General features: G+C 40.9%; 1 protein-coding gene across 5 annotated transcripts in view; it reads right to left on the bottom strand.

The window, feature by feature from the left end:
• NPNT (nephronectin) overlaps positions 1-15,702 on the bottom strand; it is a 171,791-nt gene that overhangs the window by 94,723 nt on the left and 61,366 nt on the right. For 3 of the 5 annotated variants that reach the window (XM_073601908.1, XM_073601935.1, XM_073601925.1), the window contains exon 3: positions 6,463-6,516. The exons of the other annotated variants lie outside the window; for them this stretch is intronic. In XM_073601908.1, coding sequence (XP_073458009.1) covers positions 6,463-6,516 — 54 coding nt within the window. The remainder of the gene's footprint in view (positions 1-6,462; positions 6,517-15,702) is intronic. 5 annotated transcript variants of the gene reach the window in all.

Here is a 15,702-nt window from a genome sequence, read left to right as displayed (position 1 = left end):
TGTTGGCGCTATGGCAGGATCAGATGTGGACAAGGAAGCAGGTTTATCAACTCTGGCAACTGCAGGGGACTGCACACTTGTCTCTGCTTGCGTGACAGAGGATGAGGAGGATGAGGAAGGTTTAGTAAGCCAGTCCACCACACCCTCTGCATGCTGTGGCTGGATAGCATGGGCAAACTCACTAAACCAAGGAAATGATGCCCTGCCTGAGGACTGACCACCACGTCCACCTTTGCCTGTGGACACATTTGTTGCTGGCCCTGTAAGGGGGCCAGCAACAAATGTGCTGACATTATTCCAGACATTATTGGAAGGGAGGGGGCGGTGTTTATAAGCAAGTGTAAAGTTGAAATCTGTACGTAGATGCAATTTAATCAAAGTAAAGAGATTTTTGGTGCATTTTAATGTGAGTACTCACACTACACAGACACACTCCTTGGATACACTATAATATACTGCAATATAATGCGCCAAACATACAGTGATGTACAGAACTATATGGCATTAAACTGGCAGTAATGCACACAAAAGTAAATGGCATTAAACTGGCAGTAACACACAAAACTATATGGCGTTAAACTGGCAGTAACGCACACAAAACTATATGGCGTTAAAATGGCAGTAACGCACACAGAAGTAAATGGCGTTAAACTGGCAGTAATGCAATCAAATAGATGGTGTTCAACCGTCACTACACTGATACTATCTGAACTGTCCCTACTCTAGCTATACACTAATGTAAAGACTACTGACATGGTCTCACTACACTACACTACTACTAAACTATCTGCACTGTCCCTACTCTACACTAATGTATGTATAAATGACACAGTCTCACTACACTACAGTGAAACTATCTGAGCTGTCACTATTCTAGCTGCACACTATGCAAAGCTATACTAGACTGACACTAAACTAATATTCTACACTGACAATTTAAGCAAAATAGCACAGTATAGCACACTAACTAATAGCACTGGGCAGAGCCTCTCTCCACGCCAATATCACACTGAAAATGGCTGCCATTGAAAGAATACTTTTATACTGTGGGGCGGGAATGAGCCATGATTGGATAAAGTCATGATGACAGTGTCCAGTCATGACTCTGACAGTGCTCTGTGCCCTGATTGGCTGAAGCTTTTACTGCTTCAGCCAATCAGGGTTTGCAATACACTGTTCAGCTCCGCAATGCATTGTGGTCGGTTCGGGGGGGCCAAACAAACGGTCGAACAACCCGTTTGTTCGGCTGCTCGCCGAACGTCCGAACAGCAAAAGTTCAGCCCGAATTTAAGCTCGGGCCGAATCGTTCGCCCATCCCTAGTAGTAGTTGGTTGTGTCTATGAGTGTTTGAGAGTGTCATGTAACTGATTGTCTGTCTGGCAAGCCGGCTGACCTTGCAGTTTAGTATAAGAGCTGTCACGCTGTGGTGAAGATGGCTGTGAATCTTATAAATTGCACCAAAGAAGAACAGCGTTGTCATATGCTTTTTGTGGGCAGGTGGGCCAGGAGCACAAATTCATCTCCAAATGTGTGCTCAGTATGGGGATAAAGTTTTCTCTTGTAGTCTTTTATGGAACACTCAGCTTATAATCCAGATTTAGCGCCATCTGATTTTTGGACCATTGAAAGAAGTTTTAAGGGGAAGAAGGTTTTCATGCGATGATGATGTGAAAGCAGCGATGCATCAGTGGCTATGCGCTCAACCAAAAACATTTTTTGCTGATAGCATTAAAAACTTGGTACAATGCTGGGGAAAATGCATCGCAAAGAAGGTGAATGTAGAAAAGTGATATCATTTGTTTTTGAAATTCTTAACTACTTCAGCCCTGGAAGGTTTTAACCACTTAAGCCCCAGACCATTTGGCTGCCCATAGACCAGAGCACTTTTTGCAATTCGGCACTGCATTGCTTTAACTGACAATTGCGCGGTCGTGCGACGTGGCTCCCAAACAAAACTGATGTCCTTTTTTCCCCACAAATAGAGCTTTCTTTTGGTGGTATTTGATCACCTCTGCGCTTTTTATTTTTTGCGCTATAAACAAAAAAATAGCGACAATTTTGAAAAAAAAAACATTATTTTTTTATTTTTTGCTATAATAAATATCCCCAAAAATATAGAAAAAAACATTTTTTCCTCAGTTTAGGCCGATACCTATTCTTCTACATATTTTTGGTAAAAAAAATCGTAATAAGCATTTATTGATTGGTTTGCGCAAAAGTTATAGCGTCTACAAAATAGGGGATAGTTTTATGCCATTTTTATTAATAATTTTCTTTTTACTAGTAATAGCGGCGATAATCGATTTTTATTGTGACTGCGACATTATGGTGGACACATCGGACACTTTTGGCGCAATTTTGGGACCATTCACATTTATACAGCGATCAGTGCAATTAAAAATGCATTGATTACTGTGTAAATCTGACTGGCAGTAAAGGAGTTAACCACTAGGGGGCAGTGAAGGGGTTAAGTGTGTCCTAGGGAGTGATTCTAACTGTGGGGGGCGTGGCTATGTGTGACAGGACACTGATCACCGCTCCCAATAACAGGGAGCTGTGATCAGTGTCCTGTCACTAGGCAGAACGGGGAAATGCTTGTTTACACAAGCATTTCCCCGTTCTTCCTCTCCGTGAGACGATCGCGGGTATCCCTGCGGACATTGGGTCCGCAGGACCCGTGATCACACTCACGGAGGTCGCGCTCGCAAACTGCTTCTTAAAGGGCAACGTACAGGTACTTTAATCTGCCTGTACGTGCCCTTCTGCCGCCGTATATCAGCATGAGCCGGTCGGCAAGTGGTTAATAACCAGAGCATTTTTTTTGCGATTCGGCACTACGTCGCTTTAATTGACAATTGCGCGGTCGTGCAACACTGTACCCAAGCAAAATAGACATCCTTTTCTTCCCACAAATAAAGCTTTCTTTTGGTGGTATTTGATCACCCCTGCGGTTTTAATTTTTTGCGCTATAAACAAAAAAAGAGCAACAATTTTGAAAAAAAAAAATAACAATATTTTTTACTTTTATATAAGAATAATAAATATCCCACATTTTTTTTTTAAACAAATTTCTTAATCAGTTTAGGCCAATATATATTCTTCTACATATTTTTGGTAAAAAAAAAAAAAAAAATTTGCAATAAGCGACATATATTAATTGGTTTGCGCAATAATTATAGCATCTACAAAATAGGGAATAGATTTACGGCGGTGATCTGTGATTTTGATTGTGACTGTGACATTGCGGCGGACAGATCAGACACTTTTGATACTTTTTTTAACCATTGACATTTATACAGTGATGTCAATGGTTAAAAAAGTGACATTTATACTGTGTCAGTTAAATAGCCACTGATTACTGTGTAAATGTCACTGGCAGGGAAGGGGTTAACACTAGGGGGTGTTTAAGGGGTTAACTGTGTTCCCTATAAGTGTTTCTTACTGGGAGGGATGGGCTTACTGGGTCATGACAGCGATCACTGTTCCTGACCACTGGGAACAGTAGATCCCTGTCATGTCTCCTGTCAGAATGAGGAAATGCCTTGTTTACATAGGCATTTCCCCGTTCTGCCTGTGTACAAGGCAATCGCGGGTTGCCGGACATTGAGTCCTCCCGACCCGCGGGCACGCTCCCGCAGCGTGAGCGAGGGCGTTGCCACCCGCAATTTAGCCCACGCGAGCTGCCGTACACCTATGGCGATTTGCGTAGGAGAGCCATTGCGCCGCCGTCAAACAACGGCGGCCGGTCTTTAAGCAGTTAATAAATAGAGTTAAAATAAGTGTGGAAACTTTTTGAAGACCCTTGTATATTAAAAGTAACTAGTATTAATAATGCTGAAAATATAAATTACAAACAAAACAAACTTTAGCATTTTTCTAAAATTTTGGAACTCGTGCTTGGCTACTAATAATGAGACTGCTGCACAGAAAGCTGAATACTATACCACAAAAACACCACAAAAAATATATAAAAGTGCACTGTCTCAATTTATAATAGGAATTTAAAAAAATTACTTTTATTTAGATCTGGTATACACTGATTATTTGTGATAATACAAATCAACTGTGCAAAAAATTCATGCATAGATTTCTAGCAAAAGGTCAAAAATAAAACGATCAACTGCTACAACCAAAACTTTTTTTCAAGTCTATTGATAATTGAAGGCAATTATGTCTGTATGTCATATTCCTTTGTGTTCTTTTGAAAATTAGAATTATACTGTTTTCTATGGCCAACACATCCCTCTTCATTTCTCTTGAGCTTGGTCCTTCAGTGAAGCAATCTTAGCACTTCCAGTATAAACTACAGTTTATATGACCTTTGTGTATGAAAAGGAAACCTTCTAGTAAACGTGGTCGTTAAAAAGTAAAGTTTACACTTAAACTTACACAGGTGACCTTTAGAATGGAACTCTCACTTGCATTCATCAGGCTGACTGAAACATGATGTGAGAACCAAGCTGACACACTGTGGAATGTCAGCTATTCTGTAGCATAGGTAAATTACAACGTCCTTGGGGCACAGTAAAATATACATGCTGCGAGGCATAGGAAATTGAAACACCTGTATACGTGCACAGGTAAAACATGCTAATTTACTTTAAATTGGGGATGGGAAAGGATTAAGTCATACAAAACACACTAAACATGCAGTAACACATTTTTTCAAGCAAAGTATTTAAAGCAATTCTTTATTGTACAAGCCTGATTTTGTATGGTCTATATATTTTCTGTTTAATATTAAAAGTGCTGATAATCTAGTCATCATTGTGTAATGATATTATTCAAAGAAACCCATGATAAATATGGAGACTGTCACTGCTGAAATGTTGTCATGTAGATCCATTTGCTTTGTGAAGCACTGAACCAGAGTTGTGATTTCAATGCTTGTTTTAGGCCAACAACTTAGAAAGAATGAATGGCAAAAACTGCTAAGGGACTATATTCAGATGGATTTCAGCAATTAAAAAACTGCACCTTTTACTCATGGCAGGTGTGCTTTAATGAAGTTCATGAAAAAAGAGAAAACCAAAGGTTCAGAATGACTAAAAATAGGCAGGCTTACACAAATAGGATATTAAATGAAATCGCTCATGACTGCAGAAACCTGTGTGAGAAGCCAATGAAACCTCCATTGACAGTAACCACTCTATGGGTTTTTTTTACTAAAGGTAAATCCACTGTGCACTGCAAGTTCACTTATGCCGTGTACACACGAGCGGACTTTGCGACCGGACTGGTCCGACGGACAATTCGACCTTGTGTGGGCTTCATCGGACCTGCAGCGGACTTTTTTGGTCAAAAATCTGACGGACTTTAGATTTGGAACATGTTTCAGATCTTTACGTCGGAACTCCGTCGGACCCAGTTCCTATCGAAAAGTCCGCTCGTCTGTATGCTAGTCCAACAGACGAAAACCGACGCTAGGGCAGCTATTGGCTACTGGCTATCAACTTCCTTATTTTAGTCCGGTCATACATCATCGCGTACGAATCCGTCAGACTTTGGTGTGATCGTGTGTGGGCAAGTTCGTTCGTTGGGAAAGTCAGTTGGAAGTCTGCCGAAAGTCCGTCAGATAGTCCGTCGGACCAGTCCGGTCGAAAAGTCTGCTCGTGTGTACGCGGCATTAGAAGTGCAGTCACTGTAGATCTGAGGGGGACATGCAACGAAAATAAAAAAACAACATTTTTGCTTGCACATGATTGGATTATAGAAATCAGCAGAGCTTCCCCCCGTCTCAGATCTTCCCCTCAGATCTACAGCGACTGCACTTAAGTGCACTTGTAGTGCACAGTGGATTTGTAAATAACCTCAATGACTCCTGGGAGTCACTAAATAGTAGCTACTATTGGTGGATTTAAATTGCTTTTCAGACAAGTATAAGCAATCAGGATCCCTTTAATATCATTCCAGGTTTATATAGACATATATTTGCATGCTTCACATTTTGCAGTTGTGTATGTATATACTTTTTTTTTTGCTAGCAGAGGGAAGGTACAGTTACTTGGCTCATTCACACTGCTCCAGTACCTTGCAGTGTGTTATTGGATTCAAATAATCAATATCAATGAACCAAAAGGGATGAAAAATCGGACATGCACTTTTTCTCCGGCACCATGCACCGCAATGCACGATAGTGTGCTACTGTGCTTTACAGCGTCCTGTAATGCATATGCGGCTCAAGTGCGTTTTACTGAAAATTAACTGCACCACAATGTATGCATGGTAAATTTCCACAGCTGATAGGTGAGAAAGGGCCCTTTAAGAGGAAATACTTGCTAGGAAACATACTGTATGTTAGAATATATAGCTCCTATAATAACAGTTATGGTATTATAACTTGTTTTTGATTTATTGGTTCTTCAATATAGTTTCTTTTTAATCATTTGTGACTGAAGACTGCTCTCCCTAGACACATTTTTGCCCTGCCAAAATGATTTGTAAGAAATATGTTTAGCTAACCTTGTGTACGGCACCTTACGCTGGCTATTCTCTGCCTTAAGACGTAGTAGAAAGCTGCAAAACAAATGTCCAAAAAAGGAATTGAAGATCTTTATTATTTTTTTTTTTTAGTTCCTTTTGGAAAGGCTGGACTTGGGTTTTAATCAACATGCTACATTCCGGCAGCCTTAAAGACATTCAACTTTCACAGAAAGTCTGCAACAAGAAAACAAATCTTGGACAGGAATTAATTGAAAAAAAGGCACAAAACAAGCACAGCATAACGTTGTTACTGAAATGCAGAAAGCATGCTGGAAGAGAAAACAGGTTAGTTATACATGGCATAGCACTGCTGCTCTAGGTCATCTAAACACACAAGAATGGTAAAACATACATTAGGTCATTCTCAAACTCTCTTGGTTGGAATTGATATAACTAAACTGTTTAACATTTCCCAACCTGTTCCTAACATGTCCCATGACTTCACACATACACTTCATGAAAATCCCCCCCCCCCCCCCCCCCAAAAAAAAAAAACATACATGTTCAGCAAGGTGAGTTATGGATACATTTTGCTGTATATTCAACCACTGCTTCTGTCAAACATCCAACTGGGTAGAGGTATATGCCTAGTTTTGTTTTATAAGTACCATTTACCTTGGGTGTAACTTTAAAATTAACACAGGCTAGCTTGTCTGATATAAAACATATACGCTTTGTTAAATCACTCACATGGATGAAGAAACATGTTGAAATTTGTCTACACAGGGTCATTGCAGTGCTAGTAAAAAAAAAGATCAATAATTAGCTGTGTAGTTTATAAGAACTAAAATGAGAAACTTACAAATGCTGGCCAGGCTGTGTTTGCAGTGCTGATATCAGGGCCTGATGCAGACGTAAGATGGCATAACAGACCCAAGTTCCAGCACTATGCCATGAAATAGGAAGTCATACCGGTCAGATGGACATCTTCATTGTCCTGAATAGTGAAAGCAAGTGCCAGGAATAAAGCTTTTCCTACAGTAATAAATAGCCAGACATTGTCTTCTATTGCTGTAAACTGAGGTGATTATGCTTGCAGCCATTGGCTGAGAGTGCTAATTGGATGCCGATCGGCAGATATTTTTCGGGCATGCCTCTTCGACAGAAGCCAGATGCTCTGCCGGTTTCCGTCAAACCGGACGATATTCTACCGGTGTGTACAGGGCTTCAACAGAAACCGCCCAACATTAGGCCCCTGTGAATGGTAGCCTGTCCGATAGAAGCTGGCCAAACGTCTGGCTTCTGTCGAAGGGGCATGCCTGAAAATCCTCTGCTGATCAGCATCCCAAACAGCGCTCTCGGCCAATGGCTGCAAGTGCTGACCAGTGTGTTCTGGCGAGGGGGGGGGGGGGGAGTCCCTCTGTCAGAACACAATAGCTCAGCGGGGAGATCACTGTACTAACACTGGATTGTTAGTACAGCTGCTCCTCCCAAGCGCATCAGTTTTTTTTCATTCAGCCACTGGGTTGAACGAAAAAAAAACTGATAACGTGTGCCTAGCTTAATACACTCTGTGTGTAGCAGCAAGGCATTTAGAATGGTGTGCTGATAATGCCTATTTATCTATCTATCTATCTATCTATCTATCTATCTATCTATCTATCTATCTATCTATCTATCTGTATTTGTATCTGTATCTGAAACCCACATTCACCATCCTTGTTGGTCTAACACGAAACTGTAACTTGCCCCACTCCCAACTGAACTGAACTGCAGACTCAACTATACAGAGAAAGACTAAAATAATACAGAGATGCACTAAAATGTTTACGAATTCTACATTGGAATGTAGGACATACTAAGCACATGACAGTGGAGAAGGAAGGGGCTGTACAATTGTGTCTGGCTCTTGCTGACACTGATCCATGTTCTTATCCAACACATAATACACTACTACTTGTTTACAAGAGAAACAGAACATTGTTTTCTGACAAGTGATACTAATCAGGCAGTAAACTTTTTGATTATCTGTTTACTAGCCGCAAGCACTTTAAAATGGGTTTATACAAAAAATGTGTAAATGAACAGTAAAATCTAAATCATACAAATAGCATACTGAAGGACATAAAACATATGGATTAAAATATTTAACACTGCATAGCATGAATTCAACTGTAGGCAAAACATGGAGTACATGCCCATGAATCTATACGTACAAGACTAAAAAATTATTTTGCTGCAAAAAATGAATAGCTCATAACGAAGATGAAGTTATCCAATAATCTTCGAACAATCATTTTAAACTGGACCTACACTCAAATGTTAAAGTTGTAAAAAAAAAAAAGTATTGCCACTCTAAACTTCTGTGAGTGCTATTTATGTAAACAGAGGTCTACATACTCTGCCAAGCTGAACTCTGATCCTCCTTTCAACATAAATCACATGATTAAAGCTGAAAGTAACGGTTTCTTCATTCTGGGAAAGGTAAGTATTTTAGACCCTCTGCTACTCTTAACTTATCCATCCCAGAAAGACCGTTAAAGCATGGTTCTACCCAAAAATAGAACTTCCACTTTAAGTGCTGGTGACCCCAACATGCTACATTTGGCATGTCGTTTTTTTTGGTCGGGGGGAGTGGATAACCAGTTTTTACAGGCACCCAGCTCCCCCTTCCTCCCCTGGCACCGCAGCACCGGAAGGAAGATCACCTCTCCCCCTCTCTCCCTGCAATCTTCTGGGACATGTCACAGGTCCCAGAAGATTGCCTGGCCATTCATCACGCGCAGCGTGGCTCGCCTGCCTGTGAAGCCACAACTGGGCATCCACAGTTAGAATGCCAGCGCCGCTGAGAGGAGGGGGAGAGAAGCGAGACTTTGTGTGCCCGCATCGCTGGACCGTGGGACAGGTTAGTGTCTGATTATTAAAAGTCACTTTTTGTAGCTGCTGACTTTTAAATGGGTTCAACTGCGCTTTAAATATTAACTTAAAACTGGTTTAAGTAAGAAGGCTGACCGGAGGCTCGCATTCAGGGTTCCCACCCACCCGTTTCCCCCAAACCATCATATATACTTATACACATCATACATTTTTTATATTCATACATTCAGGGTATGTCCTCTTTCAGGCATACTGACAAGCTAGGCCAAGGTACACCTCAGGCCTTGGTAGTTAGGGTATCGCATTTCCAAGTGAAGACTCTGAATACAAGTGTATGTTTACTTAAAATGTAGTTCTATTCAGAGATTTCAAATGACCCCTACTTTACATCTTATGTTTTAGACCGTTTATTACCAGACATTATACATGCATGCACAAACATCTCAGAAAAATAAGGAAACATCAATGCCCTTAAAGTGGATGTAAACCCAATGTCATCCTTTCTAAACTACTGCCATAGGGGTTATCTATAAGGATATACATGACTCCTGCGTGTATCTTTACCTGTCAAATGTCTCCCCTCTGTCTGTTATGAGACCCGAAAAAACTGCAGATTCTGTGGGTGGGTCTGTTGTCTGGAGCTCGGTGGGTGGAGTCATGATGTCAGTAGACTCCCCGCCCACCTCTACACTCCCCTTGTCAATATGCATTTTCTCTGTGTATTTCTAACACTGAACGTCTGCTGAACTTCTGCTATGATCTCTAACATCCAGTGAAAAGACAGGAAAGAAACCACATGACTTCAGCATGCCAAATCATGGTGAGGTGTGGAACAGCCAATCCTTGCAGAGCTGCTGAAGAAAGGAGTGGGGGAGGGAATTAAAAAATACTGCATGAGATGTAAATCACCTGTCACTCACAGCAAGGGGGAGGATTTGACAAAGTTTTTCTCAGTTTGTCAAGAATTGTCTCACTGAACAATAAAAGAGGATTGCTCAGAGATGGATTAACTCTGTGTGGCAAGACTGGGCTCAAATGATAGCAAATCTTATACTCTACAGTATGATATATATATAAAAAAAAAAAAAATTTGGGTTTACATCCACTTTAAATACTTTGGTTGCAAGCATCACCATCTCACTTTGTGTTTTGTGTTGTAAGCTTTTGAAGTCTCAAGGGCATTGAAGTGCCACTAAAAAATGTTTCCGATATATCTAATAAAATATAATGAAGACCAAGGCGGTAAGATTGAGCTCAAGGTCAAATACATTTTAACACCATACCTGGGAACAGGTATGGTACTACACCTGAGATGATGCCTACTGCAACCGGTCAGGTGTTTACTTTTATTTTTTAACCCACAGTAAAAAAAAAAAAAAGACAGACAAAATCTGATTGGCTCCTATCAGCAAGACTTCAATCCACTCTCCTTCAGTGTTTATACAAATGGCTCTGTGCCATGACCTATGATTTCAAGATTTACACAATACAAATATAAATGACAGTATAAGCTACAAAATGAGACTCACATAAAGAAAAATAAAAGTTTGACTAGGTATCCTACAAAAGCCAAACTCCACTCTTTATAAATAGTTCCAGTTTAAAGAGGACCTAAAGTAAAACTTGAGTTTAGGTCTACTGCTTATTCAAATCCCCCCCCCACCACCACCACCACCCACGCACACTTATATTGACCTTCACATAGATGGTCTCTGTTGGATTCCTCAGAAATACCGGTATGTCTGGGTAGCGGGGAGCACCTGTTCTTCTCCCCTTCCAACCAGGATGGGGTATGTGGGCCTTAGTGATCAGGTCCAAACACTGCCACATGAAGGAGGGGAATAGTTCATTAAACCTGTTAAGCTTCTTTATTGATTGACAGAGCTAACCCAGGGAGTAGACTCCAGTACGTTAACAGGGTGGCAGTAAAGCACAGAGAAGGCAAGTATCATTGTGGGGGGGTTTGCTTAAATTTTCATTTTGAGTTGAATAGGCAAAGTGGCAGATTGCCCTGCAGTCAGGTTCTGTGTGAAGCAGAGGCAATCAACCAGTGCCTGTAAGTGATAGTGAAGCAGCAGCCAGTTAGACTCAGCAAAATCCCCCCTCTGAGAAAATAGAAAGAGAAGCTGTCAGTTTTAGCATGGACAGAGTAAGGGGGCCATATTTGACTTTAGGCCTGCTAAAACACATCATATATATCCTGAGAAAAAAAGGAGTGTCCACTCATAGAAGAAAAATATCAAACTTCTACTAATGTTTCCCCTATCAGAAACCTAAAGACAGCATACAAAGTACGTTCATTTTAACATAAAGGTTTTTTTTTTTTTATCTTCTCCAAAGTTATACTATTATATGGGGAGATTGATTCAAGGTTGTCATGCTGACACTAGCATAATAAAGACCCCCCTCACTCTGACTGACATACCCAAATCCTCAGATTGTACGGCCCCCAAAATGTGTTGGCTTCTTGCCATTCCTTTTTGGCATGTATGGATTAACAAAATACATACTTGGACAATCATGTGAGTTTGAAGTTCTTTCTGATTTGAATGCAAATAGAATACTCAAGTCTGGTGACCCCATCCATTAGGAACAAAATATTTTACAGCGCACACATACAAGAATGACATTTCCTGCAGGGCTAGTTAAAAACACCTGAACATATTCAAAAAAATACCCATCCATTAGGAAGACCCCTGTTTTATGGAGAGCTGTTGCACCAGAGCCATTTAGGCCCACTAACAGACTTTCCATTATCCACAAAATAACTTACTGTATGTTTAGTGCCTCTCATTACATTCATATTGTCATTTTAAACACTGTTATGTGTGGTGTTTTACTTTAAAGCTAAACTTTGGGATAAGCAAATATTTCCATACACAGAGTGTTCATACCCTTTGAAATTTTCAACATTTTGTCATGTTATAACCAAAATTGTAAATGTATATTATTGGGATTTTATGTGATAGGCCAACACAAAGTGGCGCATAATTGTGAAGAAGAAAGAAAATGATCAATGGTTTTCAAAATCTTTTACAAATAAAAATGTGAAAAGTGTGACGTGCGTTTGTATTTAGTCCCCCCCCCCGGGTCAATACTTTGTAGAACCACTTTTGGGTATGTATCTACCAGCTTTGCACATCTAGAGAGTGAAATTTTTGCCCATTCTTCTTTGCAAAATAGCTCAAGCCTTGACAAATTGAATGGAGAGCATCCGTGAACAGCAATTTTCAAGTTTTGCCACAGATTCTCAATTGGATTTAGGTCTGGGCTTTGACTAACACATGAATATGCTTTGATCTTAACCATTCCATTGTAGCTCTGGCTGTATGTTTAGGGTTGTTGTCCTGCTGTAAGGTGAACCTCGACCCCAGGCTCAAGTCTTTTGGAGACTCTAACAGGTTTTCTTCTAAGATTGCCCTGTATTTGGCTCCATCCATCTTCCCATCAACTCTGACCAGCTACCCTGTCCCTGCTGAAGAAAAGCATCCCCACAACATGATACTGCCACCACCACGTTTCACGATGGGGATGGTGTGTTCAGGGTGATGTGTAGTGTTAGTTTTCTGCCACACATAGCAATTTGCTTTTATGCCAAAAAGTAAAATTTTGGCCTCATCTGACCAGAGTACCTTCTTCCACGTTTGTTGTGTCCCCCACACGGCTTCTCACAAACTTGCAAACAGGACTTCTTATGGTTTTCTTTCAACAATGGCTTTCTTCCCGCCACTCTTCCATAAAGGTCAGATTTGTGAAGTGCACGACTAATAGTTGTCCTGTGGACAGATTCTCCCGCCTGAGCTGTGGATCTCTGCAGCTCCTCCAGAGTTACCATGGGCCTCTTGGCTGCTTCTCTGATTAATGCTCTCCTTGCCTGGCCTGTCAGTTTAGGTGGACAACCATGTCTTGGTAGGTTTGCATTTGTACCATAATCTTTTATTTCTTCATTTTTGAGTGGTGGATTGAACAGTGCTCCATGAGGTGTTCAAAGCTTGGGATTTTTTTTTATAACCGAACCCTGCTTTAGAACTGACATGAACTGTCTGGTGTGTTCCCTGGCATTCATGATACTGTTTGTTCATTAAGGTTCTCTAACAAACCTCTGGGGGATTCGCAGAACAGTTGTATTTATACTTAAATTAAATTGCACACAGGTTGACTATATTTATTGATCTATTTACTAATTATGTGACTTCTGAAGACAATTGGTCCCACTAGATTTTAGTTAAGGGTATCAGAATAATAATAGGGGGGCTAAAAACAAATGCATGCCACACTTTTCAGACATTTATTTGTAAAAAATTGAAAATCATTTATCATTTTCTTTCCACTACACAATTACGTGCCACATTGTGTTGGTCTATGACAGGGGTAGGCAACCTCGGCCCTCCAGCTGTGGTGAAACTACAAATCCCATCATGACTCTGCCTCTAGGAGTCATGCCTGTGATTGTTAGGGTCTTGCAATGTCTCATGGGACTTTTAGTTTCAAAACAGCCAGAGGGCCGAGGTTGCCTACCCCGGTCTATGCCATAAAATCTCAATAAAATAAATTTACGTTTTTGGTTGTAACATGACAAATTGTGGAAAATTTCAAGGAATATGAATACTTTTTCAAGGCACTGTACAAGAGGCATGTGTGTTCTTACTTGAATCTTGGTGTGTATTTCTTCCAAATCTGTGCAGGAAACTAGTGTGGAACTTTGCCCCTATGCTGTAGCTTGTAATAAAGACCGATCACTGCTGCTCTCTTTTCTTGTGCAGGATGACTGGTCTTGTCTCAGCCCCCTACTGTAGTTTTCTGTAGGCAACATGCAGTGGGTGGACTTGCTAGGCCCCTGCTACAGCTCAGCTCTCTACACGGGCTATGTACAGCACAGTGATGATGTCACTGCTACTTTTACAAGGTAATATCTGGGTAGGCATATAAATATATAGCTTTTCTGGCCAGTGTTCAATTTTAAAAAAATATAATAGGCCAAAACAATTTAAAGGATAAGTTCACCTTTTGGAACATGTTACATGTTCCACCTGTATTTAGGGTGGAACACATAACACGTTCCAGCAGCTGCAGCCTCTCCCCCTACCGAGTGACAGCAGGTGGGCATCTTTTCTGGGCACCTGCTGTCACTGTGACGTGGCCCGCCTGGCCACGTCATTCATTCACAGTCCTCGGTAAATGGGAAACTGCAAGTCCTTTGCGGCTGCTGGCGTGTAGTTTCAATGTACTACCATGGTGCTGTTGAGCGCTCTGGTAGTTCATTCATTCTTTCGGTCAGTGTGTATGTGCCTGACTGTACAAGCTACAAGCGGACAGATACACTAAAAGTCTGCAGGAGTACTGCATGGCAACTGCAATCTGCTGAGCACAAGAAATAAATGCACATTTTTACCTGCAAAAAGATGTGCATTTATTATTTTTTTTTTTTTAAAGATGAACTTATCCTTTAACTTTTTTTTTTTTAGTTTTGGATATATTAACCACTTTAGCCCCAGAAGAATTTACCCCCTTCCTGACCAGAGCACTTTTTGCGATTTGGCACTGCGTCGCTTTAAATGACAATTGCGCGGTCGTGCGACGTGGCTCCCAAACAAAACTGATGTCCTTTTTTTCCCACAAATAGAGCTTTCTTTTGGTGGTATTTGATCACCTCTGCGGTTTTTATTTTTTGCGCTATAAACAAAAAAATAGCGACAATTTTGAAAAAAAACGCATTATTTTTTACTTTTTGCTATAATATCCCCAAAAAATAATTAGAAAAATATTTTTTTCCCTCAGTTTAGGCGGATACGTATTCTTCTACATATTTTTGGTAAAAAAAAATAACGCAATAAGCGATTATTGATTGGTTTGCGCAAAAGTTATAGCGTTTACAAAATAGGGGACAGTTTTATGGCATTTTTACTAACATTTTTTTTTACTAGTAATGGAGGCGATCAGCGATTTTTATTGTGACTGCGACATTATGGCGGACACATCAGACATTTTTGGGACCATTGTCATTTATACAGCAATCAGTGCTATAAAAATGCCCTGATTCCTGTGTAAATGACACTGGCAGTGAAGGGGTTAACCACTAGGGGGCGGGGAGGGGTTACGTCAGTACTAGGGATGTGTTCTAACTGTAGGGGGGATGGGCTAGCTGTGAGACGTCACTGATCTCTGCTCCCGATGACAGGGAGCAGAGATCAGTGACGCTGTCACAAGGCAGAACGGGGAGATGCTGTTTACATCAGCATCTCCCCGTTCGTCCTCTCCGTGAGGCGATCGCGGGTATAGCCGGCAGCGCGCACGCAATGGCATGGCGGGGAATTCAAATGGGACCTACAGGTACGCCCATTTGCCCAGCCGTGCAATTCTGCTGACGTACATTGGCGTGCGCCGGTCAGGAAGTGGTTAAGG

This window comes from Aquarana catesbeiana, linkage group LG01 (genome assembly GCF_042186555.1).
Source record: "Aquarana catesbeiana isolate 2022-GZ linkage group LG01, ASM4218655v1, whole genome shotgun sequence".
NCBI lineage: Eukaryota > Metazoa > Chordata > Amphibia > Anura > Ranidae > Aquarana > Aquarana catesbeiana.
This window is presented reverse-complemented; position numbering and strand designations above follow the sequence as displayed.